General features: G+C 31.0%; 1 protein-coding gene across 1 annotated transcript in view; it reads left to right on the top strand.

The window, feature by feature from the left end:
* Nucleotides 1-15,940, top strand: part of LOC128162374 (alpha-2-macroglobulin-P-like) — a 33,397-nt gene that overhangs the window by 9,706 nt on the left and 7,751 nt on the right. Inside the window, exons 13-34 of the mRNA XM_052825542.1 lie at nucleotides 705-846; nucleotides 1,169-1,209; nucleotides 1,360-1,423; nucleotides 1,709-1,915; nucleotides 2,978-3,062; nucleotides 3,776-3,888; nucleotides 4,654-4,735; nucleotides 5,400-5,521; nucleotides 5,845-5,923; nucleotides 6,815-6,942; nucleotides 7,887-8,099; nucleotides 8,496-8,720; nucleotides 9,305-9,663; nucleotides 9,861-10,010; nucleotides 10,351-10,459; nucleotides 10,936-10,994; nucleotides 11,707-11,797; nucleotides 12,082-12,187; nucleotides 13,624-13,852; nucleotides 14,909-15,061; nucleotides 15,383-15,533; nucleotides 15,818-15,910. Coding sequence (XP_052681502.1) covers nucleotides 705-846; nucleotides 1,169-1,209; nucleotides 1,360-1,423; nucleotides 1,709-1,915; nucleotides 2,978-3,062; nucleotides 3,776-3,888; nucleotides 4,654-4,735; nucleotides 5,400-5,521; nucleotides 5,845-5,923; nucleotides 6,815-6,942; nucleotides 7,887-8,099; nucleotides 8,496-8,720; nucleotides 9,305-9,663; nucleotides 9,861-10,010; nucleotides 10,351-10,459; nucleotides 10,936-10,994; nucleotides 11,707-11,797; nucleotides 12,082-12,187; nucleotides 13,624-13,852; nucleotides 14,909-15,061; nucleotides 15,383-15,533; nucleotides 15,818-15,910 — 3,001 coding nt within the window. The remainder of the gene's footprint in view (nucleotides 1-704; nucleotides 847-1,168; nucleotides 1,210-1,359; nucleotides 1,424-1,708; nucleotides 1,916-2,977; nucleotides 3,063-3,775; nucleotides 3,889-4,653; nucleotides 4,736-5,399; nucleotides 5,522-5,844; nucleotides 5,924-6,814; nucleotides 6,943-7,886; nucleotides 8,100-8,495; nucleotides 8,721-9,304; nucleotides 9,664-9,860; nucleotides 10,011-10,350; nucleotides 10,460-10,935; nucleotides 10,995-11,706; nucleotides 11,798-12,081; nucleotides 12,188-13,623; nucleotides 13,853-14,908; nucleotides 15,062-15,382; nucleotides 15,534-15,817; nucleotides 15,911-15,940) is intronic.

The raw sequence follows: 15,940 nt of genomic DNA, 5'->3' as shown, positions 1-15,940 counted from the left end.
CAAAAACAGAAGAATTGATGTCAATTTTGACCATTTCTGCCCTCATTTTCACAGATAAAAATACAGAAATTATACTTTTAATTATAATTTCAACATGTTGATACTTGACAAATACAATGTAATGGTAACTGTTTTGTGCTTCATGGCTCAAATGACTGTTGTCAGCTCTAATGTCACATTTTTTCAGAATGGGCGAAAATACCAAAATTGAAAACCCCCAAAACAAATCAAATAAACAAACAACCCGATGATATTAGAAGCAAACTGTTCAAACATAATACTATTTTGTTATGGAACTATTTTAATGTTTGAATGTTATGTTAGAGGATTTGGAAAATGTTTGGTTGTGCGTGTCTTACTTAAGAATTTTTTTTTGTATTATGTTTGATTGCTGTTTTAATGTCGTGTGAGCAACTGGTGATGGATAGAATAATAAGGATTAATTGTAACTCCTCAGAAAGTATTGTATTTGAAATGCCCCAGAAAGTACTAGTATTTTTCTGTTTTGTAATTGGTTACTGTTCTTATGTTTTGTAATTATATCAATAATGATTAAGTGAAAATGGTCAAACTGCAAACTCTATAAGAGATTTATTAAAAGTTTTGCTAATCAATAATGATTATAATAATTATTAAATTAAGAATAATAAAATAAAACAAATTAATTTTCCCTATCATTAAATTGATGTATTCACCATATACAGGTTATGTCCAGAGGACGTATTATCTATACCACAAACAAGAAACACCAGTTTACCGAGGCAGACTCCATACAGACAACATCCTCAGATCCCCACCAGTATCTTCAAATACAAAAAATCCCAACGACAACACCAAGACCAAAAAGTACAGCTCTCTATAATTAATTATGTTTGATTGATTGGAATTCTAAACTTTTGCCCGGGCCACCAATAACATTGTTTTCATTGGTTTGCAGAATGTTATCACAAACTCCTCAGGCGTAGTTATACCAACCCACTGTAGTCATTTCGTTTTAACTATACTGTGTTTCTTTTAATTCATTTTTCAATTTATGTACTAGTATTTTTGCAACATTTTCAAATCACGAATCGTCCACTAAATTTACGTAAAGCTTTGTTCTTTTTTGATTTTCAGAATTGTTAAAAACTATCCCATTTTAAAAGTTATGAAACCTCTTTTCTTTCAGTAATTATTTCATACCCGACTCCACCTATACCGAAGATTCTAGTGAGTAAAATTCACCTAAATTTAATTTTAAATGCCATCATTTCTGAAATTTTACTCTTTTTGGAATGATTTTTAAAAAATGTTTTAATCTCTCAAATGTACATCTATTTATGGCGTGCAATACGATTTCTCTCTTAATTCTGCTTTTAGAATGAGACAATTGAGGCAATTACCGGACTTCCGCCAATTCTATACAGGAAACGCCGAAGCGAAAGTCAGTCTGTCCTACAAACTATTATTTCAGCATAAGGCTTCATCAGAGTTTTTCTTTTTAGTTTAAACTATCGAAGATTGTTTTAAAATACAGTAAAGCATTTCATATTATTATACGAGAATGAACAGACATTGGTTAAAGAAATATCGGTATTTTACTAATATTTAAAAAATTATTTTACAAATTTAACATACTTATTAAAGAGAAATGCTTTCTTCAACGCAAAATGTACAGGTATCAACAATTTACCTCCTACTTGAAAATATTCTTTTTTTTTTGGTTTAGAATCCTGTATTGACAATGCTGGAAAGGTGTTTGAGGACGGGTCAAATTTTGCCCCCAATGTTTCGGAACCTTGCTGGATATGCAATTGTGTCGAGGGATCTATAAAATATTGTGCAATGCAAATGTGCGACGAGCCTCAGTGCAGCAACTATACGCTCATCGAGGGCACATGCTGTGGATTCGTCTGTCCTGAAGAAGACCAACCAGGTGAGATAATTTCACATTTCAACGGTTAGAAAATTTATACATTAGATCAATTTTGTTATACTAATCATTCCTTTCTTTCGTTCACAAGATTTGTGTTCAAAGTTTACTGTTAATATTAATGTAAATTTGATTTAGTTTATTCTTTTATTTAATCATTTTCTTTAAAGTGATTCTAATGATTTTTTTATTCTTTGAGTATACCTAGTACGTGCATAAGATGCTTAAATACGGTCAAATCAAATAGAGTCCAAATAAGGTAATGATAGGTTTCATCACGCCCGACCGGTCAGATCTGGCCCCGCCGTCACAAAAATTTTCAAATAACTCAACTCGGTCCTCAACTCAAATATTTATATGAAAAAAGTATTATTTTTAGGGCAAAGCTCTGACCTGAGGCTGAGCATTGAATGGAGGAAAGTTGGTAATGGGGGGGGGGGGGGGGTCGCTTCACTATTTTCCAAGAATAATAACCTAGTACATGTACTTTTATTTGTATAATTTTCAGCAATTGTACAATTAAATATTAGGGTATCATTGATAAAACATATTGGACTATACATTACAAAAATGATTCGTAGTGGGTTTTTTTTTCACAAAAAACACAATAGAATGTGAATATGACACTTTGAAATTTACCTGCGCCAAAATTTCCTGATGGTACATTTATATCCGCGTTTGCTGCTTCTCTATATTTTTTCACAAATCATGAAAAGTTACTTGATAATTTTATGAAGTACACACGTACATGTACATGCATGTATTAAAGTTTTATTAACAATATTTAAGAAATGAATTTAATTTCTACCTGGGTTGTAAGATATAAAATAACAGTTTGCGCTTTATAAGCCGCAAAGGTATAACTCATGACAAAATTTATCATGACAAATTGATTTTCTACAACAAAAATCAGAAAATTAGGCCTATCATTTTAAAAATGACGTTAGTTTACAAGTAAATATTACATACAGAGTCAACACACAACCAGCAGTGATGTAAGCCAAACTGAAGAACTTTCTGAAGAGTAATGGAAGCTATGACGTGACATTATTATTTATTTTTCAGCTTCCGTTAAACAACCTTGTGATTTTGTTTCTGCTATGACCTGCTTTAGTAGCCTTCCTCAAACGGACATGGCAGCGACTTGCTCGTAAGTCAAATTTACTACTAAAAAAGCCCACAGGTTAACCAAAAGCCATCGGTTAGCAAAAGCCATTTTTTGTCGGCTTTTTACAAGTAATAACTGTCGACTGTTTAACAAGACAATGTGTTTTGATCTTGTTTTGCGAAAGTTTTTTCTAAACTTAAGCCCAGGAAAATGATTTATATTCACATACGATGATATAGGTTAATGATATGACTGTTATGTAAATCTGGTATTGGACCTTTTCATGTTGTCTCAAACCGTCCGTCCGATAATGATTGACATAAAAGTAATGGACAGACGGCAATGTAATGCTCCCGAGTTTGAAACCTGATTAGAGTTAATGATTTTAACCTTTTTGAGAAATCCAAATGCTCCTGAGTTTGAAACCTGATTAGGTTTTATGATTTTAATCTTTATATAAGAAACCTAAATGCTCCTGAGTTTGAAACCTGATTAGATTTTATGATTTTAATCTTTATAAGAAATTTAAATGCATTTTTTTAAATAAAAAGACGGCATATTTTGAATGGCACGACAATTAATAGTACCAGCTTTTACAATAAATTTCTTGAACGTCAAATAAGCTATGAAAAAAACAACAATAATATTAAAAACTGATAAATATTGATGATAAGATCTAACCATCACACGCACCTGTAACGCTTGTTGAGTAACGATGAGGTTCAGTCTTATATTCATTCCAATCACCATTGCAGGAATCTTGAAAAAGCGAAGGCTTGTTTGGCACCTCACGAGGAAAACTGCGAATCAGACGAAAATTTCCAGACTGCCATTGTCTCACTTACCTCTGTTGAACCGTTTTGCGCAGGTAGTTTAAATTTAATGTATACAGATACAAAACAAATTATATCCAAACTATATACCTCAACGTTTTGAATTTGTGTTTAAGTAAAAAAACATTCTTGAAATTGAAAAAAAGTTCTTATATTATGAAAACATTTAAGATACAAATGGTTTTCATTAAGAGCAGAACTCTTTGTCTCAATGATATAGTCTGAAAATGTCTACGACAATCAGTCCCTCAATTACACTGAAATCAAATTCTCTCTCTCAGCCACAGAGGGCCGGATGATTGTAACCATTTTCAGCCAAATGATTATTCTCATTGCGACAAAGAGCTTTGTACAAAAATAGACAAGAACATAACATTTCAAGACTAAAACAGTCGGATCCTTCCTAACTAAATGATAGTTAATGGCCAAAGTGATCATGTCCTAAAATTCGAAAGTAGATTTGATGGGTATTTTGTACACCATCCAGCTTCCTTAAAAGGAAAACTAAAATAGGATATGTCAAATGAGCTTAAAAGAAAAAAAAAACAGTTAACATTTAAATTATGTAAACAAGGATTGGTACATGTATTTCTGTCTTCTATATACTTACCAAAATTATCATATCATTCTATAATTCGAAAGTATATTTGATGGATATATTGTATACCATTCAGTCTCTTTAAAAGGAAAAAAATTCAAGTGGGATATGTCACTTGCAAATGAACTTAAAAGAAAAAAAGTTATCATTTACATTATGTAAACAGTGATTGCAGGGTATTTCTGTCTTCTATAAACTTCAGGTGCCGCCAAATGTAACGTTCAGAAATGTTACGAAGATGCCGGTATTGACCTAACGGGGGGCTCAAGTTCCACGCCAAACTGGTATTTTGATTAATTTTTTTTTGCATTGTCTTGCTTTTTTATTACTTTTAGAATAAGTCAATCCTTCATTCATTATTTTCATTTTAGCTATTTAAGAAGGCAGATGTCTTTAACATTTTATATATAACATATAACACAATTTTTGCATACATATTATAATCATTTATGAAATACAAAAGGATTTTACAGAAGTTATAATCCACGGGGTATATAACCTACTGTGTTCATTTCAAAGCTTTAAAATTAACTTTACCTTAAAACTCTAATTTTCACTCAGTCTCTTGATGTATGTACAACAGAGCAGCACAATAGACTGCTTGATAAGAGGTCAGGCTGGTCATGTCCATTTTCAGACTAATGAGGTTCTTTACATGGAGAGCTCAGTATTTACTTAATAGATATAAAAATTGTTAAAATTTTAGAATGAAAATCATTCTTTACCATGTAAAAGTGTTTTGACAAAAATATCAGATTTGAAAGTTTAAGGCAGATCTGATGGTTTATTTTTATCGTATTTTACACCAACAAGTTGGAGTAAACTGGTTAAGACTTGAGCATACTATATTTAAAAAAAAATGCTCTCCACTTTAAAACGCACGAGATTTAAAAAAATACAATTATTTTAATGAACAATATAAAAATTCTAAAGCTGTTTTGTTTTTAGCGACACCTTTAAGACTCTTCAGACCTGTATGGCGGGCATCGGTGGTGTGTGTGAGGGTAACGCTATCTATGACATGACAAAGCAAAGTCTACAGGGTCTGGAAGCAATCTGTAGTGGCACAGGTAAATGTGCTACGATGATAAATAATTGTTAATTACCCATGGTAAAATATCCGAAATAAAAATAACATAATATGATACGAAAACTCTACAAAGTAAGACCAACCAATTTAATAAGGTATTGAACCAAAGGTAGGTATCAAAAAAGTTTTGGAAATTAACATGTAATAGTAGCGTAGTAAAAAAGAATCGCAAATTGGTTAACTTCTATAATGGTATTTTGCTTACGAAAAGTGTTTCGCTTATTAGTTATATGTTAAATTATATTTATCATGTATTTTATTTGTGATGTGAAGTATGATTTGTAAATGTTTATTTAACCTTAGATGGTGCTCAGTGCAACGTACAGAAATGTTACGAAGATGCCGGAATTGACCTAACTGGCTTAAGTTCCATGCCACAATGGTAATTTTAGTAAATATGTCATTATCTTATTTACCTGTTTTTTTTTCTATGTAACTTTTGAGAAAAATGAGATGTTTTTTCATTAGACACATAGATATCCATACATTTTTGTATCACTATTAAAAATATATTAAATCGTCAATAATTCATTACTTACAGAACAAAATCATGCATGACACTATAAAGAATTTTACAAAAGAGTATGTACAACTTACGAGTTTTTCTGTTTGATTGGAAAACATGATTTAATTAACAAAAAACAGAATTAGGAAAAGAGAATACATCAGATGAATACACAAAGCACTGGAATCGACATGTTGGAACAACGTTTTAATTCAAATTCCAAAATATTGTTAACGAGCATAAATTTTGTATAATCTTTCATTACAAAAACAAACATTTGTCACATTTAATCTTCTCCACTGGAATTTAAACCACTTGTTCTTTTTATCTATTGGTGAAGCATTTCTAAATTGTTTAAAAATCCAAATGAGACAAAACTATTTTACTTTAAATGTAGAAAGTTTATGGTTAAAAAAATGCATAAAAGGTATTGGATACAGCAATAGCAATATAAATTTGTCCAAGGTAATTGTTCCCGGTCTCAGCTATTCAAATGCCAGTAATGAGTTCAAAACCCACTAGTTTAAAAAAGTCAGTTTTAAGTTTGCTAGAAACGAATGTGATTTTCAATAATTATACATATATATGAAGAATTATAAAATTTTTAAATTTAAAAGCTAAAACAATTGTTACATAATATATTTCATTACAATATAATAGTTAAAGGAAAAAATTATCCGATATTAAAATGAAGATCAGATTGGTAATTTGGTGACAGTCTAGCCTCCTCGACGTTTGACTTAATGATCATCTTAATTTGTTTGACAGTAATGCGTTTAAAGCCCTGCAGGCTTGTATGAAGAAGATGAGCACTGTCTGCAAGGGTAACACGTTGTATGAAATCACTGAACAGAGTCTCCAGAATCTGAAAGGCATCTGTATTGGGGACGGCACAGGTATTGTATGATAAACACACTGTCACACTTTGTTTAAACCACGTTCTGCTACGTGTACCACCATTGGAACATGTACGTTATTCAATCTATACAAACACTAACTCTTTATGATTAAAGAGCTATCAAAAGGGGAGATAACAAACATAGGTGTCATTTGTAAGAGTTATGCTACCGAACACAATTCAAACTAACAATATTCTGTTAGTTTGTTTCTTTTTAATCATACAAAACAACTTCAATATTAAATAATAAAACAAATCTATTTACAAATGAACAAAATCAAATAAGAAAAGATAAGCCAAAAAGTATTTAGGCAAAATAAGCTAATGTTTTTGACAGAATTATTCAACTTTTTAAATGTAAAAGTTTTGTTATAGAGCTACATGACACAATCTTACTCACCTTTAAGAATATAAAAATGAAATACGGGAGATTTTACAAAAAAACCCAACAGATTCCGCAAAATTCTACTGTGTGGAAATATCTTAATATCATGGATACAAATGTTGCATTTTGAATAAAATTCAGTTTCAAATTAAGCTCTTTCAACATTTTTAAATACTAGTATCTTAATTGTTGACTTTGAGAAATGTTATTGACATAAATACATAAGTTCCTCAGATCTGAACGTGTTGTAGCACTAGAACTGTTTAATTGAAATAGTAAAAATATTGAGTATATTGTTTTTGCTTTCAAATATAATATAGATTCCAGTTAATAAAGTGACTTATAATTTTTGCTACAATGTACATGTACATACAGGGTAATGGATGATTAGGCCATTAGATCTCTTGAATTTGACTCGGATTATTTGACTTCCTATTACCAATCGTTTCTTTTAGTAATGTTCATTCAGCGAGTGATTCAAATAATCATTATGATCCCATTATTCTATATAACGCGATTTTTACAAGGTTAAAGTTAGTTGTCTTTCGTTTACGTAGATAACTGTGTAGACAAGAGTGGGGAAGAAATCCCCCATGGACAAGTGTTTTCTCCCGATCTGTCCGATCCATGCAAAAGTTGTACTTGTGACTATGGCCAGGCCACTGGATGTGAGTACATGTATTGTGACGCCCCCGCCTGTGATCAGTATGAAATGATACCAGGCACATGCTGTGGATTTATATGCCTGGACAGTACTATTGAACCTCCAGGTAAGTGGAATTTTAATATAAAAAAAGAGTTGACTGTTGATCAAGTTTTTCTGATACAAATGCCATTTTTTACAGTCATTATGTCAAATAAAAATAAAATCAATCAATCTACTAAAATTGTAGAAGTTGGTTAGAAAAACCTTCTCATATCAAGAAAACATATTCTGGCGTTAGTTTTAAAAGTATAAGAAATGTGTGCTATGTAATCTTTCTGCATTTTAAAAACATGGTATTTTATTCTAATGCAAAAAACACAAACGGTATATCTGTTTTGCCTTGATTTAAAAAAATCTTAACAACGGTACAAAGATATGTTGTAAAACACTTGATATATCTGCGTATTGTACAAACTTGCACGTATATCAATACATAATTTTCCCGTAAAAATACTTACAGCTGGGGTTCCAAATGGATGCATGGATTTGCGAGGTAATTTAGTTTCGGATGGAGAGGTCTTTGCCCCGAATCGTTCCGACCCTTGTAGAATGTGCTCGTGTGAGAACGGAGAGACCACCAAATGTAACTATATCTACTGTGATGCCCCACCCTGTGAGCGATACAAGTTGGTCCCGGGCACCTGCTGTGGCTTCATATGTCTAGAGAATACCAACGAACCCGAAGGTATTGCCAGCAATGAATAAAAGTTAATAATCTATTAATAAAGTTAACGTTGACAGTAAAGTAAAACACGGTTGCATAAGACATACTTTAAACGAATTCGCGCTAACAGAAAAGTTGAATTTATTTTTATAATTTTCGAAATTTATATCAACTGATCGTATATTGTAAATTACGCTTATAAAGGATCAACATTAAATAATATGAAAATACGTGTTTACAGTGAACATAAATATAGGTGTAAGGAATTCAAGCTGTCAAAGAAATGTGATTATTTCATTCTGATAATTTGATAAAAATTAACGTTTGATAGGATATATTAAAATTCTCTCCAAAATTATTAATATTTGGCTTTTTAATGTTATTATTCATTGTGTTTTATTGACAAAAAAATTCCGAATTGTCACCTTTCCGAATGACACCTTTTTTCATATCATTTTCTCAAAGAATGTTCTCTTTCAATATGTAAAAAAGAATATCTCTAATAAACAAGTAAATATGAAACATAAAACAAACCTTTTTTAAAAAAAAAAGACTTTCTTCTGACTATATAAATATTGAACAATTATAATTGAATATATATTTAGAACCCCTGGCTTGCATTGATGAATTGGGAAACGCGATACCAAATGGAGAGGAAGCAGTGAATCCACAGGATCCTTGTAAAATATGTACATGTGAAATGGGAAACCTCTTCTGTGCAGAACAACTTTGCAAAATCCCAGTATGTCGCAACTTCCAACATACAGAGGGAACATGTTGTGATGGCGTGTGTCTAGATGATATGGTCAAGAGGAGCAACCTTGTAGGTAGAGTACAAATCGCCCTACCCATCACGGCGGCCTTTGCCCCAGAGTCCCAGGTCATTGTTTTTTACGTCAGATCTGACGGCGAAGTGGTTTCCAGTAGCACGAGGCTAGAAGTGGAGAAATGTTTTGATAACAAGGTAGTTACTCTTACAAAAGATTTAAGGTGATTTTGTTTTATTGGTAAAATACTGTTTATAAGAAAAGTTGATCCAAATTATTTATTGAACAAACATCTCCTAGGAATTTAATGTTTAATGTACAATTGCATGTTATAGATGAAAATACCTTAAACCTGCAGTAAGCGAGTCATACATGTATTTCTGATGTCTTTCAGGTGAATATGGAATTCGTTAACAGTCCAATTAAACCCGGAACTAACGCCACCATTCGAGTGTCAGGAGATCCAGGGTCTGCCTGTTCTATAGGGGTTGTGGACAAAAGCATAGAGCTTTTGAAAGCAGACCATCAGTTGACGCCTGAGAAGGTAGAACACATATAATTATTGATTGTTGCAACTTTTTCACTATCATAATATTTCTCCTTTTCATGGAATGCAAACAAAAGCATTATTTTATATAAATATAAGCAATTTTTCTTGACATTGGTAAACCAAATATCTAATGAATCACGAAATAGACGGTCAGTGGTTCTGATTTATACTGCAATGTTTTCTTATTTGACATTTTTATATATGCGCCATAACAAAGAATCCAAGAATCCAAGAAGAAATTATAAATTTTAAACGTACCTGTTATCTTATAAGACAGAGCCTCAATAAACTTGTAAATTGAACTCAACTCTCGGTTTTCTCTCGTTATATCTAGTTTTACAGCTTACTTAGCACGGACATGATGTATGATCATTATTATTCAATAAACGACCACTTCGATAGAAACTGCAGAGATAAGAACACAGAAAATGGGACAGAAAAAGGTATATTTTGAATTTAATTCAGTCATCGGATTGATTTCCGTGTGAAATATGTTCCAATAACTGTGGTTTTCTTCTTAATTGCAAGGAATCAATTTACGTAGAGTTCATTGTTGAGCATACAAACTAACTTGAATGTTTAACGTAAAAAAAATGAAACCAAGACAACAATTTTAAAATTGAGCGAGATTAACTCGAATGTTCAACGTAAAAAAAAAGGAAACAAAGACAACAATTTTAAAATTTAGCGAGATTTTCCCCTATGAATATACGTGGAAATACCACAAGTAATATGTGTAATAAAACATTTCCTAAACTTGATGTCTACTTTAAGAGAACTTTTTTACAGGACCTTATAAAAATGATTGAAAGAAACATGTTGATACTATGATGTTACTTGTACTTATTTAAAATATTGTCTCTCTTAACGTAAATGTCCAGAATTTATGCATACCTTGTAAGCAATATTTTTTTATTAGCTGTAGAAATCCTAAGAAATCCATATGACGTTCCTGTGGACTCATACCAGGCGTTTAAGGTAAAATATTGAATACATCATCTTTTGTATATACCATTTTTATGTATAATATGATAATATGAATAAGATATAAAGTATATCATCACGTGTGTATACTTAAATGTAACGAAAGATAATAACAGTGTCTGTCCGTCTTGCTACTCGTTTGTTAATTCTAAAATTAAGTCCATTGTCGAATGCACATACCTTATTTTACAATTTTTACTGTAATGAAATTTATAGATAAAAATATTTGTTAATGGTAAAAATTGGCTGACAAGGTTATAAGGATAATTGCAAGTACACAAAATTTTTACCAGCTCGAGGGATAAATCTCACTTTTTCACATATTTTTTTCGGCAGATAATTTTACAATAAATGGGGGTAAAAAAATTATATGAATTTTTTTTTTTTACTTTCTAAAGAATTGTAATCAGTAGAAATATAAACTGTAAAGACATTTCAAAAATAAACGCGTTTTCTTTTGACTTTAATTATAATTGTTAAAAGTGAGGTAGATCTAACGTTATCTGTATTTATGCTGAGAATTAAAACAATAATTCCTTAATTATAATGATGATTTCTTTTTTAATTGTGTGTTTATAACGCCATTACTAACTTTAACTTACATAAAATCTGGAATTATGTATCATTTGACCAGATATACATTTTATCATGCTTAGCGTATATTTTACATGTAACTGTAATTTGTTCGCTAATTCGTTTTTCGTAGAATTTCGGATTGAGAGTGTTTACAAATTTGAAATTGGAAACCAGACCGTGTGTACAGTATATTTATCCAATGTATCATCGGGTGTATGCAGGTTAGGAACTATTTTTTAATCTTATAAAGATAAACATTGAATTTGACCTGATTTTAAAATTTTTACGGCTTTGCAGGACATAAATAATGATATTGGCTTATAAGACTATCATTTATCTTACATCTTGATTTCAATATGGAAAACGCGTTATAAACTAAGTCGAAAGATGCAGATTTCCCTTAAAGAAGGGTATATATCAATAAATATTTATATGAATAAATATTATAGAGATAATTAAAAACATCTTACCTCATTTAAAAACATTATAATTGCTTGGTTTTCAGAGAATTCAGTGGATATGATGGTTCCATCATTGGGAAACACCAATGCTGCTAAAAATGTCAGGAGTTTTTTCCCAGAGACTTGGTTGTGGGAGCTAGAACTTATTGGGTAAGAAAAACTACATGTTAATTTGTATTGTTTTAAATGTTTTCCATTACAACTTTTTCTCATCAGATCCAGTTGCATCTAAGACCTTTTGGAAAAAACCATTGTTATACACTTATCATACAATCGGACTTGACTTTGTAAGAGTTTTATTTCAAACACGTGGCAATTAAATAATTTATGTCATAAATATGTCCATCTGTTTGGGACACGCTATTTCATTGGTTAGATTAAAAGGCTCGTCTTTATGTTTTGTAGATCTGATATTCATATGTTTGATATGTATATCTTTTTGATGACGAGACAATGGCTTGCGCCAAAAAAACCGTATCAATCTGCTTGACGTAAAATAAAAATCAAAGTACTGAAGTACTGACGGGAGTTTATTTTATAGATTATCATTTATTCAAATTCAACGATATGTGATTTTGCATGGCAAGAAGGATCAGTAATCGAAATATTTCTGAGAAATTGTATGGATCAAGGCAAGATTGAAATCTTGTCTCGTTCAACCAAATGCTCGGCTGTCTCCGTTTATATCCGACAAGCAAGAGAGACTCTGTTTTATCGTATATCAATGGAGACAGCCAAGCGTCTGGTTGAACGAGACTACATTGAACTCTAGCGTAGGAATACATACGACTTTAAAAAATATCTAAACAGTTTGTACAATTTAAAATCTTACTATTTTCATGGTATTTATGAATCAGTTTTCTTGAAAAACAATGCTTCAGAATACATAGCATCGAATTATCGATTATTTTCAAGAACTAAGTGTTGTCAGCGGTATAATTGATTTGTGCTTAGGTCCAAACACTGTTTCACTTTCGCTTTGCCCGAGTAAGTGCATAGGAGAGTTGATTAAAATCAACTCCCAAAAATGATCAAAAATTGATTTTCGTTAAATAGTATTGAAGTAGTTCACCCATTTATTTAAACTGCATTAAGGTTTATAAACCATAAACTGTCAAATCCAGTTTATGTTGGTATGTATTTTGCATTCTGAGGCTATTGCATTTATTCTTTTAGAATGGTAATTTATGCACATCATAAGACCCTTATTACATGTTAATCAATACAATGTTTATATGTTAATATAATATTCATATTTGCAAATATGTATTCTAATATGAACCTATAGGATAGCAAAAACCTTCATTTCTGGTCTGTGTATACTTTTTAATATTGTCACAATGATAACTGCACGTGCTTATCGTTTAATAAACCTTGAATTTATTTATTATGAACATAACAGCACAGTTATTGAAATCTGTCTTTCTCAAGCATACAATGAAAGTAAAAAAAAAAGCAATTTTAGTAGGTACGTAATTAGACCTACCGTAAAGCAATTTTGGCTTTACAGAAGTTAATCACACGACAAAGAAGTTCATATACCTGTGAACCTTTAAACGGGATGTATGTTTATTCTGATCTTGTAGAGATTCAGGTCAAAATACCTTGGTTCGTAAAATCCCTGATACGATAACTGAGTGGAAAGGAAATGCAATATGTTTGAATACTGCCTCCGGTCTTGGAATTTCATCCATTTCCGGTATCACGGCCTTCCAGCCTTTCTTCCTGTCCTTCACACTTCCGTACTCAGCCGTCCGTAATGAAGTAGTTCCTGTCCTTGTTACTGTGTTCAATTATCTGACGGAATGCCTCGTGGTAAGGATGGAACTCTAAACAATTTTTTTTACGGTTAATCATTAGTGTTATAAATAATTAGAAACAAATATTTTTTCGTAAAAATACAGTTTTATTTAAAAAAAAAAAAAGAAGAGACTATTGATTTGGCTACTCATTACAATGAATAACCTTACGAAGTTGAAAATTTTGAAAGGATATGCATCTTTATGTTAAAGGGTTTTTTTTTTAATTTGGATTCACTTTAGTATTATGAATAATTAGAAATAATAATTTTCGTAAAGATTCAATACTACATGTTTCCAAACAGATTATCATTCTGGTTACTCATTATTAATTATTAGAAATTAATATTTTGATAAGGGAGCAATTTTACATGCATAAAGACATATTATTATTTTGGTTACTCTTTACTATTATAAATATTTATAGATTAAAATTCTCTTAAAGATGCAATTTTATATAAACAGGGTATTAATATGGGTTCTTTTAATCATTATCAATAATTAGAAATTTTAATTCTAAGGGATATAAAATATTTCCTTAATATATGATATTAAGGGAGTACTTCTAAATAAATAGATGATTATTTTGGTTACCCATTCCAATGTTAAATATTAAGACACTATAATTTTCATTAGGATGCAAATCTACATTAAAATTATTATTTGAATTCTTATTAGTATAATTATGAATTAATATTATAATTTTGATTATCTAATTTCTAAATAAGTAGCAATTATATATATAAACACCATTATTTTGGTTACTCATTAGTGCAAATAGTTATGAGCTGTATTAAGTTATATATTTTTTAATAAAAAAGAAATGTCAGTAGTATATGCATCTTTCCATTTTTTAATAGAGAAAACTGGTTAAAAATGACACAGCTTGTGATATTTTTAATTGTTCTGTTATTTCTGAGTAAATCATAAATTACAAAATTATAAAACCCTTCATTTTGTCGAAAATGTGTTATCAGTTTAGTTGAGAATGAACAAAACCAAAATGGACAAATTGATTTAACATTGCTTGACATTATATTATTGATAACGGTTCATCTTTTGCTTCATTCAGATGAGGGTTTCTCTGAGAGACTCAGTGGAGTTTAGGCTCCAGGAGGCGACTTTCATGAGAACTAGGACAGTTTGTGTCTGCGGGGGAGAATCAGAAACCCTGCGTTACCTGGTTATTCCGCTGAAAATTGGGGAAATCAGCATTCAAGCTGAGGTAGGACTTTTCAAAGAATCTGGGGTTTTTTGTTCATTCTTATGCAATATTTGATCTGCTCTTATGATGAAATGCATTGTATTTTTTTAAACTAATTAAATTTTAACGACATCGCAAACCTTAACATTTTCAAAGATTCTGGGTTTTTTTTTTGTTCATTCTTATGCAATATTTGATCTTCTCTTATGATAAAATACATTGTGTTTTTTAAACTAATAAACCTTTAAAATTTTCTCAAATTCACTGTATTTTGTTCATTCTAATGTAATATATGATTTTGCTGATGGTTGTTACTTACTGTGTCGTTGTGGCCTCTTCCAGGCGGAATCCATTGCTGATGACGGAACATGTGGCAACAGTTTGGTGAGTAGGGAGGCAATGGGAGTGTCTGACGCCGTCCGACGACAACTTCCGGTAGAGGCGGAGGGACTAGAAAACGAGTATACATTTTCGTCTTATTTATGTCCATCAGGTGCGTAAACATTATTTGTGTCTTCATTTGCATCCCAAAAAGAGAAACCTTTGTCATATTTTTAAAACAAATTTGTTATTAATTTTTATAATAAATCATTATTATAACACTTTTATCAACATGTTTAACTTTAAAATTAGATATCCGACTCATATTACAAACTATTCATACTGAAATCCTGCTGAACACTGACATTCTTATACATTGTAATTTATTGAGCCTAGACAACAAAAGTAAGTTACATATGTTCATAAGGATTGTCATGCGTTTTTCACTTTTAACAGGAGAACCCGGACTAACTTTGACAGAGAATATTAAGTTGCAGCTTCCTTCAGATAGAATCCAAGATTCCGAGAGAGGATTTGTGAACATCATTGGTAAATATACAAATTATTGTATCTGTAAAG

The sequence above is a fragment of the Crassostrea angulata genome, chromosome 9, assembly GCF_025612915.1.
Source record: "Crassostrea angulata isolate pt1a10 chromosome 9, ASM2561291v2, whole genome shotgun sequence".
Lineage (NCBI taxonomy): Eukaryota > Metazoa > Mollusca > Bivalvia > Ostreida > Ostreidae > Magallana > Magallana angulata.
The sequence above is the reverse complement of the archived record's forward strand: the minus strand, read 5'-3'. Positions and strand labels throughout refer to the sequence as shown.